This window comes from Sturnus vulgaris, chromosome 10 (assembly GCF_052056855.1).
Source record: "Sturnus vulgaris isolate bStuVul1 chromosome 10, bStuVul1.hap1, whole genome shotgun sequence".
Classification (NCBI taxonomy): Eukaryota; Metazoa; Chordata; class Aves; order Passeriformes; family Sturnidae; genus Sturnus; species Sturnus vulgaris.
The window spans coordinates 13,803,244-13,829,943 of NC_142252.1; the positions used below are offsets into that span (position 1 = coordinate 13,803,244).

Genomic DNA, 26,700 nt, shown 5'->3' on the forward strand with positions numbered 1-26,700 from the left:
ACAGATGGGAGACAACAGTACCTGTGCCTGTCCCAGGTGACGGTGATGTTGTTGTATTTGGAGGCGGCGTTGTAGTGCCTGGCAAGGGGGGTGGGGTTGTAGGAGCTGGTGAATGAAACAGAGTGAAACAGAAGTGGAGAAGGCATGTTTGATAATGGAGATTTGTTCCCAAATGGAGATGTTGCACACTTCCCAAACACTCCTACACCATTGCAAACAAAGTGCAGGACGGGGATTGTACCTGTCCGGAAGAGTCTCTTCATGCAAGGGCTGGCTGGCCCACCAGAGTGGGTGCCTAGTTATGTGATACATGGGGAAATCTCTGCCCCCTGTACTGCCCCAAAACTGCCCCATGCTCTGTCTCTGAGATTCAAGGAAATCCAAGGAGGTCAACAGAAGACTTACCACAGACAGTGCCAGCACTCCAGTCTCCCAGAGCAACGCCTGCCTCAGCACAGGCTGCAGCATAGGCCCCCAGGTCATTGCAGAGCTGCTCCGTGCTGCCACCCGTGGCACACTGGTCATAGACACAGCTCTCAAAGTATGTCTCGGGCGGCAGAACTGCATGGCACGGCCGGAATGGGCCACCGAGGTGTGTGAGGATTGAACACTGCTTGTTAGCTGCCTCCTCTTCCTCAGGGGAGCAGGATGCAGGTGGGCTGATGGCTGGGTCACACCTACAAAGCAGACAGGCAGCCCTGAGTTCCCTGCAGCCTGTTGACAGCAGCCACTGCATTTCCTGACCTCCTCCCAAGCCATAACCTCAGCTTCTGCAAGCCAGATCCCTCACTAAGACAGGCACCTATGGCTGTCACTTGAAAGGGTGGAACACATGGCCCACAGGCACCATTGCCCTCCCTGGTTTCAGGTGGACACAAGCAAACGATTGAGCCAGTTGCAATCCTTATGAAAAGCATCCTGCCCAGAGTCAGCCCACTCTCCCTGGGGTCAGGAACAAGCCTCTTCTCCATTGTCCCATGCTTGCCATCACCAGCCCTCCCTCCTGGTGTCCCTCGTAGCCCCCCTCTGCCCCATTCCCTTCTGTCCTTCATCTGCATGATGGAACAAGGACTCACGGCCACTCATCATCTGGCACCATCCAGCTGGCTCCAAAGTCATTGAAGTCAGGTACCACCACCCCATCGGGTCGCATGAAGTCGTCCTGCTGGCTCCCAGTGTACGTCCCACACAGCCCACAGAGTTTGCCCTTGTATTTCTCAGACACCTTCACCAGGAGCTCATTGTCCCCATTGAACCGCAGCTGCAGGCCTAGCTTGGTAGAAACCTGCACGTAGGAGCCGCTCAGGGAAATGGTCACACCGGCGGCAGGAGAAGCGGGCAGGGAGACCAGAGTACCGTTGATCTGGAGAAGGGGGACAGAAGGAGACAGAAGCATGAAGAGGTGCCCTCCATTGAGAGGTCACTGTTTCCCACCAGGCTTGTGCCAGTGCCAGCGAGCCAACAGCTTTGCTGGCAGGAGGAACCCTGCCCAGGCCTACGAGGACAGCAGCAACTGTACAGCGGCACCCTGAAAGCTCAGGAAAGTAACCAAGGATCTGTGTCTGCATGAGCAGCCATACATGGCCCATTCAGAGCCCCAACAGGCTCTTCTGTGAGCGTGCAGCAGGCTCAGGGAATAGCAAGCTCTCCCTGGGGACTATTAAAATACCCTGGGGGTAATTTAAGGGTGTGCAGCATGCCTGCTGTTCCCAGGTATAAAAATGAGAGCCTTACGTAGACTGCCTTGTGCTTGCGCAGTGCAATGTGGAGGCCTTCGAGGGACAGCGCCACAGAGTCCAGAGCTGTCCAGCTCTGGCTGCCACGATGTTTGTTACGGGTGGTGACACTGAACCCGACGGAGGAGTTGTCACAGCCCGTCACCACTGTGTAGTTGCAGGAGCCCTGGAAGTGGTGGAGCTTCCCATCAAAGGTGCTGTAATGTGGGTCACCGTAGATGTGGCAGATGGCAGTGTTGGCTGGATAACAGCCCCTCTGGCCATCCTGGATCTTGCAGACCTCGTCCTCACCACAGGACAAGGCAGAGCAAACCATCTGGCCTTTGGCTTCACAGCGGCACCGGCGAGTGCAGTTCTCATTCACGAAGGATTCACCTTCCTGCAGGCAGGGAAACACCAAACCTCAGTGGATGAGGCAGGAAAGCACAGGCAGAGGGGTGGCCTGACAGGGGTGCAAAGCAGGGCAGGCTTTTCACTCACAGTGTAGTAGTTGCCCTCAAAGAGGCAGCCGCAGTTGGCCTCGGGCACACAGGTGTCTCCACTCAGGAGGAAGCCAGAGCTACATGCACAGCCCTCCACACAAGGCTTGGAGCAGTTCTGTGGGGCTTGTTGGTCAACACAGGTGGCAGGACAGCCGGTCATGCAGGGGTCATAGTAGCTGTTGGGGGGACACTGCAGAGCTGCAATGGGAAGGGGAAAATTAGCACCAGCAAGACTTCAACCATGGACAGCCGAGTGAGAAGGGAATGACCAAAGACTGGCTTTGGCCAGAGGTTCACAGCAGAGGGTGTGGCCCATTTTTCCCTTTCTGGCAATGGCAAGACAGGTACTCACGGCAGAAGGTAGCATTCCTCCAGGGAAGAACAGTCACACCAGCTGCCTGGCACGCGTCGGCATAGGCCTCCAGAGCAGCACACAGGAACTCCTGGCCACCATTCAGGGCACACAAGTCGTACAAGCAGGTGTCAAAGTAGTCCTGGGGGTTGATCACGCCGTGGCAATTCTCAAAAGAGCTAGGCCTGGTGGTCAGTAGGCCACAGAACTGGTCGGAGCGGTAGAGCTCCTCCTCTTCTGCGCTGCAGGGCGGGGAAGGCACAGGGACACCGCAGGAGGGGTCACTGTCCGGGACCTGCCAGCTCTCCCCCAGCTCATTGGAGTTTGCGGCTTGTTGCCCGTTGGGCATCATGTACTCGTCGTCTTTGCGGTTGTTGAAGTTGCCACACATGCCACAGGTCAGGTTGAAGTAGGTGGTGGGCACCTTCACCTCCACCGAGTGGTCGGTGTCGTAGGACACTCTGAGGTTGAAGTCTGTCTCCAGGACGATGTAGCGACCGCTCTTGCTCACCGTGATGGCCCCTCCCGCTGCGCTCACCGGCAACGTCTGCCGCACGTTGTTCACCTACGGCACACAGCCACAGTGAGCCCCGCGCCTGTCCCCAGCCTCCCTGGCTGCTCCTGCCCAGGGAAAGCAGCTGGCAGCCCAGGCATGGCAAACAGCTGCCTGGGATGTCCTCACACCCCAACACCACTGGGGCTCACAGAGCTGTCTGTTGTGCTCTGCACTGTACTCAACAGGGCCCACGTTCCCCATCGGCTTCTTCCTCGTGCAGCCCCTCCAGAAAGGCAAAAAAAAGTGACCCAGTGCCTTCAAGAGAACCAAGCCACCCCTGGCACCTGCCAGGCCCTGCCAGCTGCAGCCAGCCCTGCCTTGCAGCCACACCCTACAGGAGCCAGCCCCACTGCTTACCAGCACGTGGCTCGTCTGCTGCTTGGTGATGACGATGCGCTGTCCGTACACCTCAACCACGACTTCACGCACGTAGGACACTCGGGTGTTGCCACGGTGCTCATTCTTGGCCTCCACGTTGAAGTAGGGCAGGGAGGTGGTGTTGGAGCACACTTTGGCCAGGGTGTAGGTGCAGTTGCCCATGAAGTTGTGCCTCACTTTGTCAAAGGATTTGTAGTGGGGGTCTCCGTGCACGTGGCAGATGCCGTAGGAGTGTTCGAGGCACACAGGTTTTCCGTTCTGCACCCCACAGTACTGGCCCGCAGGGCAGGAGGCATTGAAGCACTGGACTTTGCTTCCTCGTGCGGGACACGTGCACTTGGAGGAGCAGCTGTCGTCCGTCCAGAACTCGGAGCCCACGGGGTAGTGCTGCCCGTTGTGCCAGCAGCCACACTGCTGGCTGGGCACGCAGCGGTCATTGTAGAGCAGGTACCCGCTGTCACACACACAGCCCTCCACACACGGCAGGCTGCAGGTATCTGGAGCCATTGGGTCAACACAGGTGGCAGGGCAGGCTGCAGCACAGGACTCGTAGTGACTGTTGGCCGGACAAGTGATCGCTACCAAGATAGAAAACCAAGCAGTTACTTGGAGAACAGAATACAGCATTTGGCTGAATAGCCCCCTTTGAAAAAGGAACTGTCTCTCTTCTCTCTGCGGTCTCTTTGGCTCTACTTGTATTCTCAGTCGTACCCGAAGAAAATGAAACAGAAAATGGTGCCTCTAATACTGATATCTATCTCTATATCCCTACAGCCAATGGGGGAGAGTAGTTCTTATTCCCCAGTTCACTCGTCCAACTGTGTCCACTGTGTCCTGTGTTTTTCTGAGCGTACTGGCCCATGGTACCATGTCTGGACTTACGGCAGAAGGTTGCATTCCTCCACACAGGTATCTGGACACCAAGTGACTGGCAGGCATCTGCATAGGACTGCAAGCTCTTGCACAGGGTCTCGCGGTCCAGCCCCAGCTCACAGAGGTCATAGGAGCAGGTGTCAAAGTAGCTGTTGGGGCTCAGCACAGCATGGCACACCTGAAATGGGCCGCTGGGGTCAGTGAGGAGCCCACAGAAGTGGCTGCTGCTGATGACTTGCTTGTCAGTCTCATTGCAGGCTGGGGTGGGCAGAAGTCCGGCTGAGCAGCTGTGGAAAGACAGGCAGAAGGGCCCCTGGGTCATTTGTGGACTTCTCCTGATGCCTTCTCCTCCTGCTTCCCTTGCCCAATGTATCCTCAGAGCTGCTGGGGGCCATGCTCACCTGCTGTTGTTGGACACCTCCCAGCTGTTGCCCAGGCTGGTGGAGTCTGGCTCCATTGTCCCTTCAGGGTTCTGGAAGTCATCTGCTGCCATCCCGTTGTAGTTCCCACACATGCCACAAACCTTCTGCCCATAGGTGCTTGGAAGTGTCACCTCCACCCGATGCTTCCCATCAAACTTGACTCTCAAGCCAAAGTCTGTCGTGACCATGGTGTAGAAGCCGCTGGACAGGACCTGCACGCCTTCGGATGGGCTGCAAGGCAGGATCTCTTCCACTCCATTGACCTGGAAGGGCAGGAACCGAGACAGGATTGGAGCAGCCCATTTGGCACAGTTCTCTCCTCTCCCACAGCCCCACAGCATGCACCCCCCAAGCTCACCGTCACCACTCCACCCTGTCCCAGCCTTATCCGCTGGTCAGCCACATCGACATCCACGTATCGGACATAGGACACACGGGTGTTGCCTCCCCTGTGCTCGTTGGCCGCTTCCACATTGAAGTAGGGCAGGGAGCTGTTGCCCTCACACAGCTTGGAGAGGGTGTAGGTGCAGGTGCCCATGAAATGGTGTAACTGCTTGTCGAATGTGTGGTAGTGAGGGTCTCCTTCCACCACACAGGTGCCTGACAGTGGAAAGTTGATGAAGAAAGTTGGGTAAAAGGCATTATTAAGACATCGTTATATAAACTGGAGCAGTGAGCTTTTATTGTCCAGATCTGAAAGGTTCTTTCTCACTAAATAGCAAGAATTTACTCAAAAATTTCACAGGATTGGTTAGCCAGAATAGACCGCTGCATTACCAGCTGTCTGGGGTACTGTACTTATATAATTTATGGAACTTAAACTGAATATTGCTTTCACAAGATATCCTTTACACACTTAAAAATATTAAAATTAAATAGCCACTGATAATATGCACAAATGGAGGTACACGGTGTCTGCTTTTACGTGTGAGACCTGCATAAGATTTTGAATGCTGATAAAAACTTCTAGTTTTAAGGGAAATAAACTTCCCATCACCCTTATCAGAGTTGAGCCGGAGGGAGCTTCATGATATTTACCAAAAATAACAAAAATAAGGAAAGCATCTTTGCTTTTCAATGCCATGTTAAAATACAGCTACATTTAGGGTTGTGTCTTTGTGTCAAACTTTACTCCATACAAAGAAAGACATAAACAGTTCCCAAGAAAAGCAGAAGAAATCTAAATTGAGTAGGTGAGTCAGAAATCTCTTGTACATAACCAGCAGATAGGTATAGACATTAGCGATTAAAATTGGAGGAAACCAGCAATTAGAATTTATCTAGACTGATATTTTAGTATGTATCCTACGTAATAAACAAATATTGTCCAAGAAAATATAATTGGATCATATCTGAAAAAAATGCAAAATTAGGAAATTAAATTAAATTATAAAATATACAGACAATAACATCCATATAATGGACGAAAATTTGCCATACAAAAGACTAATTTAAATATATATGGACATGGCAATAAAGAGTGCGTGAGATAACTATCACATAGCTGCTGTATTCCTACAAAACCATCAACACTGTGGCAAAGAGACCTATTGGAAGATGTATAGACATGGAAGGCAGAAAGACTCCCAGAAGAGAAAAGATGTTCTGGAAGTGTGCTTAGCAAGGAAAAGCTGCTGTAATCTTCCAGGATCCACCCACAGAAATCATTGACAAATGTGCAGGCAACATTACAGTCTGTTGGTGGAGCTGAACACGGTGCAGGAAGGAAAGCAGAGGTTGTAGAGTGAGGGTGGGGCCACCTTTTCCCCATGTCCAGCAGGGCTCAGGTACATCCATGTACAACCATGGCATGCCCGTGGACAGGTGAGGGTGGCCAGTCAAGGGGAAGTGCTCAGCACAGCCACTACCAAACACAGATGGGAGACAACAGTACCTGTGCCTGTCCCAGGTGACGGTGATGTTGTTGTATTTGGAGGCGGCGTTGTAGTGCCTGGCAAGGGGGGTGGGGTTGTAGGAGCTGGTGAATGAAACAGAGTGAAACAGAAGTGGAGAAGGCATGTTTGATAATGGAGATTTGTTCCCAAATGGAGATGTTGCACACTTCCCAAACACTCCTACACCATTGCAAACAAAGTGCAGGACGGGGATTGTACCTGTCCGGAAGAGTCTCTTCATGCAAGGGCTGGCTGGCCCACCAGAGTGGGTGCCTAGTTATGTGATACATGGGGAAATCTCTGCCCCCTGTACTGCCCCAAAACTGCCCCATGCTCTGTCTCTGAGATTCAAGGAAATCCAAGGAGGTCAACAGAAGACTTACCACAGACAGTGCCAGCACTCCAGTCTCCCAGAGCAACGCCTGCCTCAGCACAGGCTGCAGCATAGGCCCCCAGGTCATTGCAGAGCTGCTCCGTGCTGCCACCCGTGGCACACTGGTCATAGACACAGCTCTCAAAGTATGTCTCGGGCGGCAGAACTGCATGGCACGGCTGGAATGGGCCACCGAGGTGTGTGAGGATTGAACACTGCTTGTTAGCTGCCTCCTCTTCCTCAGGGGAGCAGGATGCAGGTGGGCTGATGGCTGGGTCACACCTACAAAGCAGACAGGCAGCCCTGAGTTCCCTGCAGCCTGTTGACAGCAGCCACTGCATTTCCTGACCTCCTCCCAAGCCATAACCTCAGCTTCTGCAAGCCAGATCCCTCACTAAGACAGGCACCTATGGCTGTCACTTGAAAGGGTGGAACACATGGCCCACAGGCACCATTGCCCTCCCTGGTTTCAGGTGGACACAAGCAAACGATTGAGCCAGTTGCAATCCTTATGAAAAGCATCCTGCCCAGAGTCAGCCCACTCTCCCTGGGGTCAGGAACAAGCCTCTTCTCCATTGTCCCATGCTTGCCATCACCAGCCCTCCCTCCTGGTGTCCCTCGTAGCCCCCCTCTGCCCCATTCCCTTCTGTCCTTCATCTGCATGATGGAACAAGGACTCACGGCCACTCATCATCTGGCACCATCCAGCTGGCTCCAAAGTCATTGAAGTCAGGTACCACCACCCCATCGGGTCGCATGAAGTCGTCCTGCTGGCTCCCAGTGTACGTCCCACACAGCCCACAGAGTTTGCCCTTGTATTTCTCAGACACCTTCACCAGGAGCTCATTGTCCCCATTGAACCGCAGCTGCAGGCCTAGCTTGGTAGAAACCTGCACGTAGGAGCCGCTCAGGGAAATGGTCACACCGGCGGCAGGAGAAGCGGGCAGGGAGACCAGAGTACCGTTGATCTGGAGAAGGGGGACAGAAGGAGACAGAAGCATGAAGAGGTGCCCTCCATTGAGAGGTCACTGTTTCCCACCAGGCTTGTGCCAGTGCCAGCGAGCCAACAGCTTTGCTGGCAGGAGGAACCCTGCTCAGGCCTACGAGGACAGCAGCAACTGTACAGCGGCACCCTGAAAGCTCAGGAAAGTAACCAAGGATCTGTGTCTGCATGAGCAGCCATACATGGCCCATTCAGAGCCCCAACAGGCTCTTCTGTGAGCATGCAGCAGGCTCAGGGAATAGCAAGCTCTCCCTGGGGACTATTAAAATACCCTGGGGGTAATTTAAGGGTGTGCAGCATGCCTGCTGTTCCCAGGTATAAAAATGAGAGCCTTACGTAGACTGCCTTGTGCTTGCGCAGTGCAATGTGGAGGCCTTCGAGGGACAGCGCCACAGAGTCCAGAGCTGTCCAGCTCTGGCTGCCACGATGTTTGTTACGGGTGGTGACACTGAACCCGACGGAGGAGTTGTCACAGCCCGTCACCACTGTGTAGTTGCAGGAGCCCTGGAAGTGGTGGAGCTTCCCATCAAAGGTGCTGTAATGTGGGTCACCGTAGATGTGGCAGATGGCAGTGTTGGCTGGATAACAGCCCCTCTGGCCATCCTGGATCTTGCAGACCTCGTCCTCACCACAGGACAAGGCAGAGCAAACCATCTGGCCTTTGGCTTCACAGCGGCACCGGCGAGTGCAGTTCTCATTCACGAAGGATTCACCTTCCTGCAGGCAGGGAAACACCAAACCTCAGTGGATGAGGCAGGAAAGCACAGGCAGAGGGGTGGCCTGACAGGGGTGCAAAGCAGGGCAGGCTTTTCACTCACAGTGTAGTAGTTGCCCTCAAAGAGGCAGCCGCAGTTGGCCTCGGGCACACAGGTGTCTCCACTCAGGAGGAAGCCAGAGCTACATGCACAGCCCTCCACACAAGGCTTGGAGCAGTTCTGTGGGGCTTGTTGGTCAACACAGGTGGCAGGACAGCCGGTCATGCAGGGGTCATAGTAGCTGTTGGGGGGACACTGCAGAGCTGCAATGGGAAGGGGAAAATTAGCACCAGCAAGACTTCAGCCATGGACAGCCGAGTGAGAAGGGAATGACCAAAGACTGGCTTTGGCCAGAGGTTCAGAGCAGAGGGTGTGGCCCATTTTTCCCTTTCTGGCAATGGCAAGACAGGTACTCACGGCAGAAGGTAGCATTCCTCCAGGGAAGAACAGTCACACCAGCTGCCTGGCACGCGTCGGCATAGGCCTCCAGAGCAGCACACAGGAACTCCTGGCCACCATTCAGGGCACACAAGTCGTACAAGCAGGTGTCAAAGTAGTCCTGGGGGTTGATCACGCCGTGGCAATTCTCAAAAGAGCTAGGCCTGGTGGTCAGTAGGCCACAGAACTGGTCGGAGCGGTAGAGCTCCTCCTCTTCTGCGCTGCAGGGCGGGGAAGGCACAGGGACACCGCAGGAGGGGTCACTGTCCGGGACCTGCCAGCTCTCCCCCAGCTCATTGGAGTTTGCGGCTTGTTGCCCGTTGGGCATCATGTACTCGTCGTCTTTGCGGTTGTTGAAGTTGCCACACATGCCACAGGTCAGGTTGAAGTAGGTGGTGGGCACCTTCACCTCCACCGAGTGGTCAGTGTCGTAGGACACTCTGAGGTTGAAGTCTGTCTCCAGGACGATGTAGCGACCGCTCTTGCTCACCGTGATGGCCCCTCCCGCTGCGCTCACCGGCAACGTCTGCCGCACGTTGTTCACCTACGGCACACAGCCACAGTGAGCCCCGCGCCTGTCCCCAGCCTCCCTGGCTGCTCCTGCCCAGGGAAAGCAGCTGGCAGCCCAGGCATGGCAAACAGCTGCCTGGGATGTCCTCACACCCCAACACCACTGGGGCTCACAGAGCTGTCTGTTGTGCTCTGCACTGTACTCAACAGGGCCCACGTTCCCCATCGGCTTCTTCCTCGTGCAGCCCCTCCAGAAAGGCAAAACAAAGTGACCCAGTGCCTTCAAGAGAACCAAGCCACCCCTGGCACCTGCCAGGCCCTGCCAGCTGCAGCCAGCCCTGCCTTGCAGCCACACCCCACAGGAGCCAGCCCCACTGCTTACCAGCACGTGGCTCGTCTGCTGCTTGGTGATGACGATGCGCTGTCCGTACACCTCAACCACGACTTCGCGCACGTAGGACACTCGGGTGTTGCCACGGTGCTCATTCTTGGCCTCCACGTTGAAGTAGGGCAGGGAGGTGGTGTTGGAGCACACTTTGGCCAGGGTGTAGGTGCAGTTGCCCATGAAGTTGTGCCTCACTTTGTCAAAGGATTTGTAGTGGGGGTCTCCGTGCACGTGGCAGATGCCGTAGGAGTGTTCGAGGCACACAGGTTTCCCGTTCTGCACCCCACAGTACTGGCCCGCAGGGCAGGAGGCATTGAAGCACTGGACTTTGCTTCCTCGTGCGGGACACGTGCACTTGGAGGAGCAGCTGTCGTCCGTCCAGAACTCGGAGCCCACGGGGTAGTGCTGCCCGTTGTGCCAGCAGCCACACTGCTGGCTGGGCACGCAGCGGTCATTGTAGAGCAGGTACCCGCTGTCACACACACAGCCCTCCACACACGGCAGGCTGCAGGTATCTGGAGCCATTGGGTCAACACAGGTGGCAGGGCAGGCTGCAGCACAGGACTCGTAGTGACTGTTGGCCGGACAAGTGATCGCTACCAAGATAGAAAACCAAGCAGTTACTTGGAGAACAGAATACAGCATTTGGCTGAATAGCCCCCTTTGAAAAAGCAACTGTCTCTCTTCTCTCTACGGTCTCTTTGGCTCTACTTGTATTCTCAGTCGTACCCGAAGAAAATGAAACAGAAAATGGTGCCTCTAATACTGATATCTATCTCTATATCCCTATAGCCAATGGGGGAGAGTAGTTCTTATTCCCCAGTTCACTCGTCCAACTGTGTCCACTGTGTCCTGTGTTTTTCTGAGCGTACTGGCCCATGGTACCATGTCTGGACTTACGGCAGAAGGTTGCATTCCTCCACACAGGTATCTGGACACCAAGTGACTGGCAGGCATCTGCATAGGACTGCAAGCTCTTGCACAGGGTCTCACGGTCCAGCCCCAGCTCACAGAGGTCATAGGAGCAGGTGTCAAAGTAGCTGTTGGGGCTCAGCACAGCATGGCACACCTGAAATGGGCCGCTGGGGTCAGTGAGGAGCCCACAGAAGTGGCTGCTGATGATGACTTGCTTGTCAGTCTCATTGCAGGCTGGGGTGGGCAGAAGTCCGGCTGAGCAGCTGTGGAAAGACAGGCAGAAGGGCCCCTGGGTCATTTGTGGACTTCTCCTGATGCCTTCTCCTCCTGCTTCCCTTGCCCAATGTATCCTCAGAGCTGCTGGGGGCCATGCTCACCTGCTGTTGTTGGACACCTCCCAGCTGTTGCCCAGGCTGGTGGAGTCTGGCTCCATTGTCCCTTCAGGGTTCTGGAAGTCATCTGCTGCCATCCCGTTGTAGTTCCCACACATGCCACAAACCTTCTGCCCATAGGTGCTTGGAAGTGTCACCTCCACCCGATGCTTCCCATCAAACTTGACTCTCAAGCCAAAGTCTGTCATGACCATGGTGTAGAAGCCGCTGGACAGGACCTGCACGCCTTCGGATGGGCTGCAAGGCAGGATCTCTTCCACTCCATTGACCTGGAAGGGCAGGAACCGAGACAGGATTGGAGCAGCCCATTTGGCACAGTTCTCTCCTCTCCCACAGCCCCACAGCATGCACCCCCCAAGCTCACCGTCACCACTCCACCCTGTCCCAGCCTTATCCGCTGGTCAGCCACATCGACATCCACGTATCGGACATAGGACACACGGGTGTTGCCTCCCCTGTGCTCGTTGGCCGCTTCCACATTGAAGTAGGGCAGGGAGCTGTTGCCCTCACACAGCTTGGAGAGGGTGTAGGTGCAGGTGCCCATGAAATGGTGTAACTGCTTGTCGAATGTGTGGTAGTGAGGGTCTCCTTCCACCACACAGGTGCCTGACAGTGGAAAGACCAGAGAAAACTTTCAGTTGAGCACCTCCTACTGCCTCTCCTCCCCAGCTCACTTTGCTCAAACACCATTTAGAGCATGACTGCTCTATTGGGTTTACAGGCAAGCAGAGTTATTACAGATCTATATCATTACAGTATTAATTTTTACAGGCATACAATTCAAAGCTGTTCAAATGTCCTAATGCTACAAGCACAGCTGTCCCACACAAACCCTTAGAAGAGGAAGAGGATTTAATGTCTTATCATTTGGGGAGGTTGAAATAAAACAAACAACAGCCCTTAAACACAAATGCACCATATTCTCAGTACCGGTTTTGAAGAGGATTCAGAACTCTACTAATAACAGCAGTACCTGAGGTCATCCCAGGTGTTGTTGTTGGTGGTCTTGGTGTCGTCTGTGTTGTAATGTTAGGCAGTGGAGTAGGGGATGTAGTAGGAAGTGAACCTATGGAGAGACAGACGAAGAAGTCGTAAGTGTCAACATGGGCCTTTGTTGTAAACAGCTAATCCAGCCTTCCTGAAAAACCCAACAAGCTTATCCGAGAGACCCAGGACAGGGATGGTATTGTTATGTTTCTGCAAAAACACTACCAGCAGCAGCAGAGCTGGGAGATGGGAGGAGACACACTCCTCTTCAGTATGAACACTCCATCCTTATCATGGGCCTTGGAGGAAGCAAAATGAAAAGTTTCAACAAGCAGATTCAGAAGGGGATGGGAGGTGGCAGTGGTGGTGTGGGTCTGGTTGGTGAGGTGGTGAGTACAGGCTCCGTTGTGGTACTTGGCACGGGGACTGTGGGTGTTGGTGTCCATGGACCTAGCACAAGAGTGTGTAAGAGGAGATGTGCACCAACAGGGGAGTTTTGTTGTGGGCAGCTGGTTCCCTCACCCTTCTGAAGTACCCAACACCATGACCAGGCATACCCAGGACAGGGATTGAAGAATGTCATCTCAGGCAGAGCTGTCCCACTCAAGGGCTCTGCCACCAACCTAGCTGGGTGACAGCAGCAGGCAAGGCCCTTCTGTATCTGTGGTCAATGTCTTGCCTGTGGGCCTTGTAATGTGTGAACTAAAACAGTGGCTGCAGGCAGTGCCACTGCTCCAGCCTCCCAGAGGAGAGTTGACTTGGGCACAGACTGCACCACTGCCTAAAGACAACCTGTGCTCCTGCCTCTAGCACAGCCTTCCACCTCAGTCAGTGACATATCTCAAGCTGCCCTTCCCTAAGCCAAGCCTTGTACCTGCTACACAGGATCCAATTTCAATGGAGATATCATCCAGTGCTACGTTGCTCCGCACATCTTCACCCCACTGTCCCTCCAGCAAAATCTAAGGGAGGGAATGATTCCCAGCATTAGCTCCAGCTGCATGTGTGAAGAGCCATTAGAAAGCACAGCTCCTCTGAGGTGACAGTGAGAGCCTGTGGCCTTACCTGCATGTTTCCTGTGGTGTTCACCGTGATCTCTCCCAAGTGCCACATGTCCCCATGGTTCCCAACTTCTCTCCAGACCAGCACTTGCTCATCATCCTTCTTCACATACACCCCCAGGGCCATTTCTCCAGCAGTTCCGTACATGTGGTACCAGAAGCGGAAGCAGAGTGTTCCTTCCCAACTGCACACTGGACTGACCAGGTGAGCCACAAAGCCTGGGAGAGCATCATCACCTCCTTGCAGGAAGATGTAGTAGCCATCTGAAACAAAGCACGAGCCACAATGTCGCATCAGAGCTACCCAAAGCAGCCATGGACAATCCAAGCACAGTACTGGGAGCACCCTGGCAGCAGTTTCAAGCAGGTCAAAGGAGGGGAGAGCAAACACAATTCCTTCACAAACCACAACCCTCCCCAGACCCAAGTGCCTCTATGAATGTACTCTCAGGGACATGGCAGGTTTATGCTTTGGCCTGGGACATGGCAACACCTCCAAAGCATTGCCACAGGCCTCACATTGCTCTGCAGACTTGGAGAAGTCTCGTCTTTGGCTTCTGGAAAAGCCACGATCTCATAACAGAGACACAGACCCCTTTGCCTAGCCCAGAGACCAACACGTCATCAAGCTGTGTATTACATTCTCCGCTACATGGCAGGTCCTTGCCTGCTCTGGGAGTAGCACAAACTGATTGCCAGGGCGGAAAGTCCTCCTAAGGGAATCCTTGGGCCCACAGGGACAGTGGACAAATTGCTCTGGAGGAAGGCCAGGAAAGATGTGGTCTGTGTTTGCTGTTAGAAGTTTGTTACTGTGTTTGCAGGGACACCCCTCTGCCTGTGTCCTGATTGCTGTCCTTACCTCCTGTTGTGTGATCAGAGGACGGGCCAGTATTTGGTGTGGGTGTTGGGCCTTTGTTCCTTATCCAGTCAATGCTGCTGTAATCTTCCTGGACCCAGCCACAGAAGTCATTGTCGAATGTGCAGGCAACATTACAGTCTGTTGGTGGAGCTGAACACGGTGCAGGAAGGAAAGCAGAGATTGTAGAGTGAGGGTGGGGCCACCTTTTCCCCATGTCCAGCAGGGCTCAGGTACATCCATGTACAACCATGGCATGCCCGTGGACAGGTGAGGGTGGCCAGTCAAGGGGAAGTGCTCAGCACAGCCACTACCAAACACAGATGGGAGACAACAGTACCTGTGCCTGTCCCAGGTGACGGTGATGTTGTTGTATTTGGAGGCGGCGTTGTAGTGCCTGGCAAGGGGGGTGGGGTTGTAGGAGCTGGTGAATGAAACAGAGTGAAACAGAAGTGGAGAAGGCATGTTTGATAATGGAGATTTGTTCCCAAATGGAGATGTTGCACACTTCCCAAACACTCCTACACCATTGCAAACAAAGTGCAGGACGGGGATTGTACCTGTCCGGAAGAGTCTCTTCATGCAAGGGCTGGCTGGCCCACCAGAGTGGGTGCCTAGTTATGTGATACATGGGGAAATCTCTGCCCCCTGTACTGCCCCAAAACTGCCCCATGCTCTGTCTCTGAGATTCAAGGAAATCCAAGGAGGTCAACAGAAGACTTACCACAGACAGTGCCAGCACTCCAGTCTCCCAGAGCAACGCCTGCCTCAGCACAGGCTGCAGCATAGGCCCCCAGGTCATTGCAGAGCTGCTCCGTGCTGCCACCCGTGGCACACTGGTCATAGACACAGCTCTCAAAGTATGTCTCGGGCGGCAGAACTGCATGGCACGGCTGGAATGGGCCACCGAGGTGTGTGAGGATTGAACACTGCTTGTTAGCTGCCTCCTCTTCCTCAGGGGAGCAGGATGCAGGTGGGCTGATGGCTGGGTCACACCTACAAAGCAGACAGGCAGCCCTGAGTTCCCTGCAGCCTGTTGACAGCAGCCACTGCATTTCCTGACCTCCTCCCAAGCCATAACCTCAGCTTCTGCAAGCCAGATCCCTCACTAAGACAGGCACCTATGGCTGTCACTTGAAAGGGTGGAACACATGGCCCACAGGCACCATTGCCCTCCCTGGTTTCAGGTGGACACAAGCAAACGATTGAGCCAGTTGCAATCCTTATGAAAAGCATCCTGCCCAGAGTCAGCCCACTCTCCCTGGGGTCAGGAACAAGCCTCTTCTCCATTGTCCCATGCTTGCCATCACCAGCCCTCCCTCCTGGTGTCCCTCGTAGCCCCCCTCTGCCCCATTCCCTTCTGTCCTTCATCTGCATGATGGAACAAGGACTCACGGCCACTCATCATCTGGCACCATCCAGCTGGCTCCAAAGTCATTGAAGTCAGGTACCACCACCCCATCGGGTCGCATGAAGTCGTCCTGCTGGCTCCCAGTGTACGTCCCACACAGCCCACAGAGTTTGCCCTTGTATTTCTCAGACACCTTCACCAGGAGCTCATTGTCCCCATTGAACCGCAGCTGCAGGCCTAGCTTGGTAGAAACCTGCACGTAGGAGCCGCTCAGGGAAATGGTCACACCGGCGGCAGGAGAAGCGGGCAGGGAGACCAGAGTACCGTTGATCTGGAGAAGGGGGACAGAAGGAGACAGAAGCATGAAGAGGTGCCCTCCACTGAGAGGTCACTGTTTCCCACCAGGCTTGTGCCAGTGCCAGCGAGCCAACAGCTTTGCTGGCAGGAGGAACCCTGCTCAGGCCTACGAGGACAGCAGCAACTGTACAGCGGCACCCTGAAAGCTCAGGAAAGTAACCAAGGATCTGTGTCTGCATGAGCAGCCATACATGGCCCATTCAGAGCCCCAACAGGCTCTTCTGTGAGCATGCAGCAGGCTCAGGGAATAGCAAGCTCTCCCTGGGGACTATTAAAATACCCTGGGGGTAATTTAAGGGTGTGCAGCATGCCTGCTGTTCCCAGGTATAAAAATGAGAGCCTTACGTAGACTGCCTTGTGCTTGCGCAGTGCAATGTGGAGGCCTTCGAGGGACAGCGCCACAGAGTCCAGAGCTGTCCAGCTCTGGCTGCCACGATGTTTGTTACGGGTGGTGACACTGAACCCGACGGAGGAGTTGTCACAGCCCGTCACCACTGTGTAGTTGCAGGAGCCCTGGAAGTGGTGGAGCTTCCCATCAAAGGTGCTGTAATGTGGGTCACCGTAGATGTGGCAGATGGCAGTGTTGGCTGGATAACAGCCCCTCTGGCCATCCTGGATCTTGCAGACCTCGTCCTCACCACAGGACAAGGCAGAGCAAACCATCTGGCCTTTGGCTTCACAGCGGCACCGGCGAGTGCAGTTCTCATTCACGAAGGATTCACCTTCCTGCAGGCAGGGAAACACCAAACCTCAGTGGATGAGGCAGGAAAGCACAGGCAGAGGGGTGGCCTGACAGGGGTGCAAAGCAGGGCAGGCTTTTCACTCACAGTGTAGTAGTTGCCCTCAAAGAGGCAGCCGCAGTTGGCCTCGGGCACACAGGTGTCTCCACTCAGGAGGAAGCCAGAGCTACATGCACAGCCCTCCACACAAGGCTTGGAGCAGTTCTGTGGGGCTTGTTGGTCAACACAGGTGGCAGGACAGCCGGTCATGCAGGGGTCATAGTAGCTGTTGGGGGGACACTGCAGAGCTGCAATGGGAAGGGGAAAATTAGCACCAGCAAGACTTCAGCCATGGACAGCCGAGTGAGAAGGGAATGACCAAAGACTGGCTTTGGCCAGAGGTTCAGAGCAGAGGGTGTGGCCCATTTTTCCCTTTCTGGCAATGGCAAGACAGGTACTCACGGCAGAAGGTAGCATTCCTCCAGGGAAGAACAGTCACACCAGCTGCCTGGCACGCGTCGGCATAGGCCTCCAGAGCAGCACACAGGAACTCCTGGCCACCATTCAGGGCACACAGGTCGTACAAGCAGGTGTCAAAGTAGTCCTGGGGGTTGATCACGCCGTGGCAATTCTCAAAAGAGCTAGGCCTGGTGGTCAGTAGGCCACAGAACTGGTCGGAGCGGTAGAGCTCCTCCTCTTCTGCGCTGCAGGGCGGGGAAGGCACAGGGACACCGCAGGAGGGGTCACTGTCCGGGACCTGCCAGCTCTCCCCCAGCTCATTGGAGTTTGCGGCTTGTTGCCCGTTGGGCATCATGTACTCGTCGTCTTTGCGGTTGTTGAAGTTGCCACACATGCCACAGGTCAGGTTGAAGTAGGTGGTGGGCACCTTCACCTCCACCGTGTGGTCAGTGTCGTAGGACACTCTGAGGTTGAAGTCTGTCTCCAGGACGATGTAGCGACCGCTCTTGCTCACCGTGATGGCCCCTCCCGCTGCGCTCACCGGCAACGTCTGCCGCACGTTGTTCACCTACGGCACACAGCCACAGTGAGCCCCGCGCCTGTCCCCAGCCTCCCTGGCTGCTCCTGCCCAGGGAAAGCAGCTGGCAGCCCAGGCATGGCAAACAGCTGCCTGGGATGTCCTCACACCCCAACACCACTGGGGCTCACAGAGCTGTCTGTTGTGCTCTGCACTGTACTCAACAGGGCCCACGTTCCCCATCGGCTTCTTCCTCGTGCAGCCCCTCCAGAAAGGCAAAACAAAGTGACCCAGTGCCTTCAAGAGAACCAAGCCACCCCTGGCACCTGCCAGGCCCTGCCAGCTGCAGCCAGCCCTGCCTTGCAGCCACACCCCACAGGAGCCAGCCCCACTGCTTACCAGCACGTGGCTCGTCTGCTGCTTGGTGATGACGATGCGCTGTCCGTACACCTCAACCACGACTTCGCGCACGTAGGACACTCGGGTGTTGCCACGGTGCTCATTCTTGGCCTCCACGTTGAAGTAGGGCAGGGAGGTGGTGTTGGAGCACACTTTGGCCAGGGTGTAGGTGCAGTTGCCCATGAAGTTGTGCCTCACTTTGTCAAAGGATTTGTAGTGGGGGTCTCCGTGCACGTGGCAGATGCCGTAGGAGTGTTCGAGGCACACAGGTTTCCCGTTCTGCACCCCACAGTACTGGCCCGCAGGGCAGGAGGCATTGAAGCACTGGACTTTGCTTCCTCGTGCGGGACACGTGCACTTGGAGGAGCAGCTGTCGTCCGTCCAGAACTCGGAGCCCACGGGGTAGTGCTGCCCGTTGTGCCAGCAGCCACACTGCTGGCTGGGCACGCAGCGGTCATTGTAGAGCAGGTACCCGCTGTCACACACACAGCCCTCCACACACGGCAGGCTGCAGGTAACTGGAGCCATTGGGTCAACACAGGTGGCAGGGCAGGCTGCAGCACAGGACTCGTAGTGACTGTTGGCCGGACAAGTGATCGCTACCAAGATAGAAAACCAAGCAGTTACTTGGAGAACAGAATACAGCATTTGGCTGAATAGCCCCCTTTGAAAAAGCAACTGTCTCTCTTCTCTCTACGGTCTCTTTGGCTCTACTTGTATTCTCAGTCGTACCCGAAGAAAATGAAACAGAAAATGGTGCCTCTAATACTGATATCTATCTCTATATCCCTATAGCCAATGGGGGAGAGTAGTTCTTATTCCCCAGTTCACTCGTCCAACTGTGTCCACTGTGTCCTGTGTTTTTCTGAGCGTACTGGCCCATGGTACCATGTCTGGACTTACGGCAGAAGGTTGCATTCCTCCACACAGGTATCTGGACACCAAGTGACTGGCAGGCATCTGCATAGGACTGCAAGCTCTTGCACAGGGTCTCACGGTCCAGCCCCAGCTCACAGAGGTCATAGGAGCAGGTGTCAAAGTAGCTGTTGGGGCTCAGCACAGCATGGCACACCTGAAATGGGCCGCTGGGGTCAGTGAGGAGCCCACAGAAGTGGCTGCTGCTGATGACTTGCTTGTCAGTCTCATTGCAGGCTGGGGTGGGCAGAAGTCCGGCTGAGCAGCTGTGGAAAGACAGGCAGAAGGGCCCCTGGGTCATTTGTGGACTTCTCCTGATGCCTTCTCCTCCTGCTTCCCTTGCCCAATGTATCCTCAGAGCTGCTGGGGGCCATGCTCACCTGCTGTTGTTGGACACCTCCCAGCTGTTGCCCAGGCTGGTGGAGTCTGGCTCCATTGTCCCTTCAGGGTTCTGGAAGTCATCTGCTGCCATCCCGTTGTAGTTCCCACACATGCCACAAACCTTCTGCCCATAGGTGCTTGGAAGTGTCACCTCCACCCGATGCTTCCCATCAAACTTGACTCTCAAGCCAAAGTCTGTCATGACCATGGTGTAGAAGCCGCTGGACAGGACCTGCACGCCTTCGGATGGGCTGCAAGGCAGGATCTCTTCCACTCCATTGACCTGGAAGGGCAGGAACCGAGACAGGATTGGAGCAGCCCATTTGGCACAGTTCTCTCCTCTCCCACAGCCCCACAGCATGCACCCCCCAAGCTCACCGTCACCACTCCACCCTGTCCCAGCCTTATCCGCTGGTCAGCCACATCGACATCCACGTATCGGACATAGGACACACGGGTGTTGCCTCCCCTGTGCTCGTTGGCCGCTTCCACATTGAAGTAGGGCAGGGAGCTGTTGCCCTCACACAGCTTGGAGAGGGTGTAGGTGCAGGTGCCCATGAAATGGTGTAACTGCTTGTCGAATGTGTGGTAGTGAGGGTCTCCTTCTACCACACAGGTGCCTGACAGTGGAAAGACCAGAGAAAACTTTCAGTTGAGCACCTCCTACTGCCTCTCCTCCCTAACGTGCCCTGCACATTGGACTGTTTTCTCATGTCTTGTCTATTCTACTTACCTGAATCTGGTATGGGTGTTGATGTGGGTGTCTCTTCTGATGGTGTTGTGCTTGTGGGTCCTGTTGTTGTAGTGCCCTCTATCAAAGAAACAACCATACAATGTTATGAATCCTCCTTGACCAGCTCTGGTTGAAGACAGCAACTATACGGACTCCCAGAAGAAGCATAACCTTATTCTTGGTGCCCTCTTCCCAGCCAACGTACCTGTGCATTGTCCCTTTACAATGGACAGATCATCCAAAGCTATATCACTCCGGAGATCTTCACCAATCATGCCCTCCAGGACAATCTAAAGGAAGGGATACACCCTGTCATTAGCTCCAGGCAGCAAATGAATTGCCATTAGAAAGCACGGTTCATCTCACTGAGAGTCTATGTTCTTACCTGCATATTTCCTCTGTTATATACCGTGACTTCTCCCAAGTTCCATCCGTCCTCTTTGTTTCCAACATCTTCCCATTCCAGTGTAGATGTCTCATTGTGAACTACATACACACGCAGGGCCATTGCTTCAGCCAGTCCATACATGTGATACCAGAAGCGGAAGCAGTGAAATCCTTCGGAACTGCACATTGGACTGACCAAGCGGGCTACATCAGCTGGCTGTTGCTTGCTTCCTTCCAGGTAGATATAATAGCCCTCTGGAAACAGCAGAGTGTCAGTTTTTCACATTAATGGGCCAGGATAAGACAAAGTCACTTCATTTGATGAGTGTGTACAGTACAGCATTACTTCACCCAGTACCTGCATTATTCTTTCAATACCCACATGGATTTACAGGAGATTATACTTGTCTTGTACTTAAGGAAAGAAGCACCTTCTGAAGGAAAGGCCAGCTGCCACAGTGATCCAGTGTCAGCACAAATATACCTTTCCTGAAGCCTCCTTACAGGAACTCATGCTAAGAGGCCACATGCTCATCAATGGTCAGTGCTACTCATCTACCCATAACAGATTTCTGACTAGTGTTGAAGGCCCTGAACTAAGCCTAGAAACAAATGGCGTGGATTAGCTGTTAAAAGAGGCTTCTTGCATTCTTCCAAGAAAAGCACAGCCCGATACTATTTGCTGTTCTCACCTCCAGTCGTGTGGTCATGGGAAGGGCCAGTACTGGGTGTGGGTGTTGGTCCCTTGTGCCTTATCCAGTCAAAGTTGTCATTAGTTTCCTGTTTCCACTCACAGAAGTCAACTTCAAATGTACAGAACATATTGCAGCCTGTTGGTGCACCTGTATATGGTGCAGAAAGAAAAACAGAATTTCCAAAATAAGGTTTGGAATCTTGTCTCTGTTTGGAAATACCCTTCTAGGTCTAATGAACCCATGTCCATGAAAAATTTGAAGATGTTACAATGGAATGGGTAGAATTGACCAGTACTGAAAAATGGACTATAAAATATGAAATTGTAAGTGTCTGAGGATGTGTGTTATTTTACAACTCCCTTCGTCATGTGTCATCATAATGCACTAAGATCCTATGTTTTTACACTAGGCCACAGTCATAATCCTTTACCATTGCAAATTGATCAAAGCTGTCCTGTTTAACAAAGTAGTATTCAACTGGCTCTCAAAGTGCTTTTTAAGTGGAAATGTAGACTTCTTAATAAGAATGTTCTGACACTGCTTTTCACTGCTCATAAACTGGGATGAGAAGTGTTGTCTTGGAATTGGAAGGCAGTTCCAGAATGCCTTTTCATGTAATAGCCTCATTCTTAGGCTGCTTTTTTTGCTGGCTTTGGTAATTACCTCTGGTAGCTCCAGAAAAAGCAATTTAAGGATACAAGCAGGATTTTTCTTACCATGAGGATGATGTAATTTGGGAAACATTTAGGGTGAGCTTAGATGGTGACTTACCCAATCTAGTTGCACATGTCTCTGCTTGCTGCAGGGGAATTGGACTAGATGACCTTTGAAGGCCCCTTTTAATCCAAACTATTCTATGATTCTATTAATGTCATGCCTCTCATTTTACCTCTGTATTGACTGGTTTGCCTAGATAATGATGGCCTAAGGCTGAATGGACCTCAAGCTGCAGGATTCTTCTTCACTGATTTTAAAACCCTGGTTTACACTTAGGAACTTTGCATGTTTGATGAAAATGTGGAGCTGTAGACAGGTTGATTAAGAGATATGTTAACACTTCTCAAAAAGAAAAAATATTTTCTTAAAGCCCTGTAGACAGGTTGATTAAGAGATATGTTAATACTTCTCAAAAAGAAAAAATATTTTCTTAAAGCCAAAGTGGTGATTTGTTAGACAAGTGATCAATGGTCCCTTGCTGAGCCCTTAGCTGACAGTGCATGCTGTCTCTCACGACCCCATTCTGAACAATGCTCTTGGATCAAATGTATTGAGATATCACATTCTAAAGTGAATACTGGAAGCCCATTAAAAGCTTAATTAGAAGCCAAATTTACAGAGATGCTAAGCACTTGAAAGCTTCCTATGTTTCGTTGAATGCTCATCTCTGAAATTCTGCCCTACTCCTTAGTCACTTGAATTTGCAGCATTTAATTGGGTGGTTATTTGCTAAATGTCCTAACGACTTACCACAGATAGTATCCTTCCTCCATTCACCCAGATTTACACCTTCAGTTTCACAGGCAGCAGCGTATGCCTCTAAAATCTTGCAGTACTGATCAGAATCCCCCTCTGTGGCACACAGATCATAGACACAGCTGTCAAAGTACAGTTGTGGGGGAATGTGCCAATGGCAGAACTGAAAAGTTCCATTCTCTTTCAAAATAATTTTGCAGAGTTCTTCATATTCTTTCTCTTTTTCTGTGTCACAAGCGGGCGGTACAACTGAAACTTGATTACACCTGCATGAAAAAAACCCCAGCAGAGTAGTTATATAATAAACCTTTGTGTTTTGCTCTGTCCTGTAAGGCATACCCCAACTATAATGGAGTGTTATGCCAGATTCCGGAGATTTGTTATGTATAGACATCATTAGTGTGTCAAACTCAAAAGTGAGAATTTAACTTAATAAGTGTGATTTAACTTATAATTCCTCATTAAGAATACAGATGCAAATTGTGATCGTCTATCCACAGAACAAAGTCCAGAAGAAACAAAAAAAAATCAGCTATCCAACACAAGAAAGATAATTTCAATTCATTACTGCATATAGTAAGAGTAATAATTTGCATGTGAAAGCACTAATAGACTTATAAACACTAATAGACATAAATGCCACATGCCTACATTAATCTATGTGAAGTTATCTTAGGAACAGAATCTGAGAGATAGACTTCTGATAGCAGGAAGGAGGAATATTTTAGGGTGATATTTTAAGTGGTATTTTAGGCAATATTTTAGAATAGGGAAGTAAGGAAAAATTCAAGTTCTATCCACAAAAAAGGATGCCAATCACAAGAAAAATCTATAAAGCTCTTGTGGAGAAGATCTGAAGGTTGTCTGAAATTCTAAAATTTCAATGCTTTCTAATGAAATCTGGAGTTATCCAAAAGAGAACACACTAGCAAACAAGTAATATCAGAAGAGGGTTACTATGGAATGCAAATAATGTATGTTAGACATATAACTAGATGATCTATACTTCAGGTATTTTACTGTTTCTCAAAATATTATCTGATACTTACGTCCTGTTGTCATCCTTCACTATCCAGCTGTCACCAAATTTATTTGGATCCTGTTCTAGGACTTTATCTGGGTTTAAAAAGTCATCCAGTTGGTTGTCATTGAATGTCCCACAGAGACCACACAATTGTCCTTTGAGACTTTCATCAACCAGAACAAAAAGCTCCTGGTCACCATCAAACTTAACCTGGATCCCTAGAGATGTATCAATGACTGTGTAGTGTCCTTGTATGGATGCTCTGGCTTCGTTGTTCAAATCCACAGGAAGATAAACCTGAACTCCATTCACCTAAGGAAAACAAACCCCACAGAACCCAGTAAATCAACAGTGGTCCCAGGAAAAAAGAGGACATCTGCACTGCCAGCATTATGGCTTTCTTCACTGAGTCAGCTGTACTCTAATGAAGAATGCAGATAACAGAAGCCTGAGATTAAGTAGAGACTAAAGGTGTACACTTATTTCAGATCTTGAATAGTGCTTTGTGGCACAAGTTTATCTTTCTGCTGTCACAACGACCCACAGAGCAATTGTGGGGTAGTTAGTTTAAAGTAAATCATTGAGATTTGGTTCTGTAACAGCTTTCTTTTATAGATGAAGACACAGATGAAGCTGTTTTATCCTACAACCTCATTTAGGAAAGATATGAATGGACAAAAAAAGAAGCTATGCTGATCTCTGCCTTTTTTTAGAAAAAAAAAATTCTGTGACTTGCATGTGCTGTATTGGAGGTGAAGAATTCAGAGAAGCCTAATTAAGTTCTTTTGAGCAGAAATGTAAAGTGCATAGATGTGATGGATTGTTTGTGCTTAAAGAACACTTACATAAGTCTCTTTGTTTTTCTTCATCACAATGTGCAGGTTTTTCAGTGTGACAGCAACTGAGTTCAAGGCTGTCCAGTTTGGATTTCCTCTATGTTCATTTCTGGTTGTCACTGAGAACTTTTCAGAAGAATTTGTGCATCTCTCAACAACAGTATAATTGCAGTCTCCTTGGAAATGGTACAGTCTCCCATCAAAGGTTATATAATGTGGATCCCCAAAAATGTGGCAGGTGCTGGGATTCAATGGATAACATCCCAGGAGTCCACTCTGCACCTTGCAAACCTCGCTTACTTCACATGTGTCTGAATTGCAAACTACAGTTCCATTTCCAGTACATACACATTGGCCTACACAGTCTGGTTGCCAAAAGGATTCTCCTTTCTGTTAGAGACAAGAAAATAAAAAAAAAATTGAAAGAGTTAATGGTAGTGTTGAGTTGTGAAATAATCCCTCCATAAGAACTATGTTGCAGAACAAACCTCATAATATTTGCCATTCTGGAGGCATCCACAGTTGCTCATGGACACACATTGTCCTCCACTGAGGACAAAGCCACTGTTGCATTCACACCCTTCTACACAAGGTCTGCTGCAGTTCTGCGATGCAAGAGGGTCAGTGCAGGTTGCCGGACAAGCACTGGTGCATGGATTGTAATGACTATTGGGAGGGCATGCAACAGCTGAGAAACAACAAAAAAGACTGCATTAACAACCACAACCCACACAAAACCACTAATCCCACATGAAGCCACTATTCAACAACATTATTGTTTTCAGCTAGTGGCAACTGTGGGGGTTTTTTGAAGCCTGAAATTCCATTCATATTTTACTATCAGAAAGAAGAAAAGAAAATAAACTACATGAGAAAATTATGACTGTTTAACCCTGTATCCTGACTATTAAGCATCTCCAAATCGAAGGAAAAGCTAAGCCTTTCTATATTAGATCTTGTCCATAGATAGTATATTTTTACATATAAGGGTTGCTAAAATCATTAGATGCAGCCAGCTTAAAAAGGCAAAACATCATCTAAAACTTGGAGATGAGTCTACATTAACAGGGGCATATTGCTAGTGGTTTACCAGAGATTCTTGAGATAATTAACAAAATTATCCTCTGCACTCTGGCAGAAAACAATAATGGCATGAATTTTGAAGAGTTTTATTTATCAGTATTTTTTGTAATTAGGTCAAGAATTTATGACATCTAAGCTATGTCAGTTATTGGCTAAAATCGACCTCTTAAGACAGATATTGAGCTGTTCAAAGGCTCATTTGTCTATGGCAACTCACGGCAGAAGGTAGCATTCCTCCAGGGAAGAACAGTCACACCAGCTGCCTGGCACGCGTCGGCATAGGCCTCCAGAGCAGCACACAGGAACTCCTGGCCACCATTCAGGGCACACAGGTCGTACAAGCAGGTGTCAAAGTAGTCCTGGGGGTTGATCACGCCGTGGCAATTCTCAAAAGAGCTAGGCCTGGTGGTCAGTAGGCCACAGAACTGGTCGGAGCGGTAGAGCTCCTCCTCTTCTGCGCTGCAGGGCGGGGAAGGCACAGGGACACCGCAGGAGGGGTCACTGTCCGGGACCTGCCAGCTCTCCCCCAGCTCATTGGAGTTTGCGGCTTGTTGCCCGTTGGGCATCATGTACTCGTCGTCTTTGCGGTTGTTGAAGTTGCCACACATGCCACAGGTCAGGTTGAAGTAGGTGGTGGGCACCTTCACCTCCACCGAGTGGTCAGTGTCGTAGGACACTCTGAGGTTGAAGTCTGTCTCCAGGACGATGTAGCGACCGCTCTTGCTCACCATGATGGCCCCTCCCGCTGCGCTCACCGGCAACGTCTGCCGCACGTTGTTCACCTACGGCACACAGCCACAGTGAGCCCCGCGCCTGTCCCCAGCCTCCCTGGCTGCTCCTGCCCAGGGAAAGCAGCTGGCAGCCCAGGCATGGCAAACAGCTGCCTGGGATGTCCTCACACCCCAACACCACTGGGGCTCACAGAGCTGTCTGTTGTGCTCTGCACTGTACTCAACAGGGCCCACGTTCCCCATCGGCTTCTTCCTCGTGCAGCCCCTCCAG

At 51.8% G+C, this 26,700-nt stretch overlaps 2 protein-coding genes across 2 annotated transcripts in view; both read right to left on the minus strand.

The window, feature by feature from the left end:
• LOC106860795 (IgGFc-binding protein-like) overlaps positions 1–26,700 on the minus strand; it is a 60,404-nt gene that overhangs the window by 21,469 nt on the left and 12,235 nt on the right. Inside the window, exons 11-42 of the mRNA XM_088171008.1 lie at positions 25,916–26,480; positions 16,905–17,104; positions 16,423–16,803; positions 15,765–16,051; positions 15,094–15,365; positions 14,710–14,793; positions 14,373–14,522; positions 13,518–13,777; positions 13,327–13,414; positions 12,818–12,902; positions 12,439–12,539; positions 11,830–12,071; positions 11,451–11,734; positions 11,059–11,336; positions 10,156–10,754; positions 9,243–9,807; positions 8,889–9,088; positions 8,407–8,787; positions 7,749–8,035; positions 7,078–7,349; positions 6,694–6,777; positions 6,324–6,506; positions 5,158–5,399; positions 4,779–5,062; positions 4,387–4,664; positions 3,484–4,082; positions 2,571–3,135; positions 2,217–2,416; positions 1,735–2,115; positions 1,077–1,363; positions 406–677; positions 22–105 (exon numbers count right to left, since the gene is read on the minus strand). Of these exons, the coding sequence (XP_088027134.1) occupies positions 22–105; positions 406–677; positions 1,077–1,363; positions 1,735–2,115; positions 2,217–2,416; positions 2,571–3,135; positions 3,484–4,082; positions 4,387–4,664; positions 4,779–5,062; positions 5,158–5,399; positions 6,324–6,506; positions 6,694–6,777; positions 7,078–7,349; positions 7,749–8,035; positions 8,407–8,787; positions 8,889–9,088; positions 9,243–9,807; positions 10,156–10,754; positions 11,059–11,336; positions 11,451–11,734; positions 11,830–12,071; positions 12,439–12,539; positions 12,818–12,902; positions 13,327–13,414; positions 13,518–13,777; positions 14,373–14,522; positions 14,710–14,793; positions 15,094–15,365; positions 15,765–16,051; positions 16,423–16,803; positions 16,905–17,104; positions 25,916–26,480 (9,040 nt within the window). The remainder of the gene's footprint in view (positions 1–21; positions 106–405; positions 678–1,076; positions 1,364–1,734; positions 2,116–2,216; positions 2,417–2,570; positions 3,136–3,483; positions 4,083–4,386; positions 4,665–4,778; positions 5,063–5,157; positions 5,400–6,323; positions 6,507–6,693; positions 6,778–7,077; positions 7,350–7,748; positions 8,036–8,406; positions 8,788–8,888; positions 9,089–9,242; positions 9,808–10,155; positions 10,755–11,058; positions 11,337–11,450; positions 11,735–11,829; positions 12,072–12,438; positions 12,540–12,817; positions 12,903–13,326; positions 13,415–13,517; positions 13,778–14,372; positions 14,523–14,709; positions 14,794–15,093; positions 15,366–15,764; positions 16,052–16,422; positions 16,804–16,904; positions 17,105–25,915; positions 26,481–26,700) is intronic.
• Positions 17,200–25,145, minus strand: LOC148222665 (zonadhesin-like). Its single transcript, XM_088170499.1, has 11 exons — positions 25,104–25,145; positions 23,805–24,091; positions 22,750–22,877; positions 21,280–21,429; positions 20,586–20,842; positions 20,406–20,490; positions 19,846–20,087; positions 19,467–19,750; positions 19,075–19,352; positions 18,172–18,770; positions 17,200–17,823 (listed from the first exon to the last, which is right to left on the minus strand). Exons 1-11 carry the CDS (start codon positions 25,143–25,145, stop codon positions 17,200–17,202), a joined length of 2,976 nt encoding a protein of 991 aa, XP_088026625.1.

Bases quoted from the DNA above. Each gene is read 5' to 3' on its own strand.
- LOC148222665 (XM_088170499.1), bottom strand. From the start codon at position 25,145: ATGAGCAACTGTGGATGCCTCCAGAATGGCAAATATTATGAG. The intron at 20,088-20,405 runs GTACGTTGGCTG...TTCCACTGTCAG, and splicing joins TGTAAAGGGACAATGCACAG to GCACCTGTGTGGTAGAAGGA. The intron at 19,751-19,845 runs GTGAGCTTGGGG...CTGCCCTTCCAG, and splicing joins GACAGGGTGGAGTGGTGACG to GTCAATGGAGTGGAAGAGAT.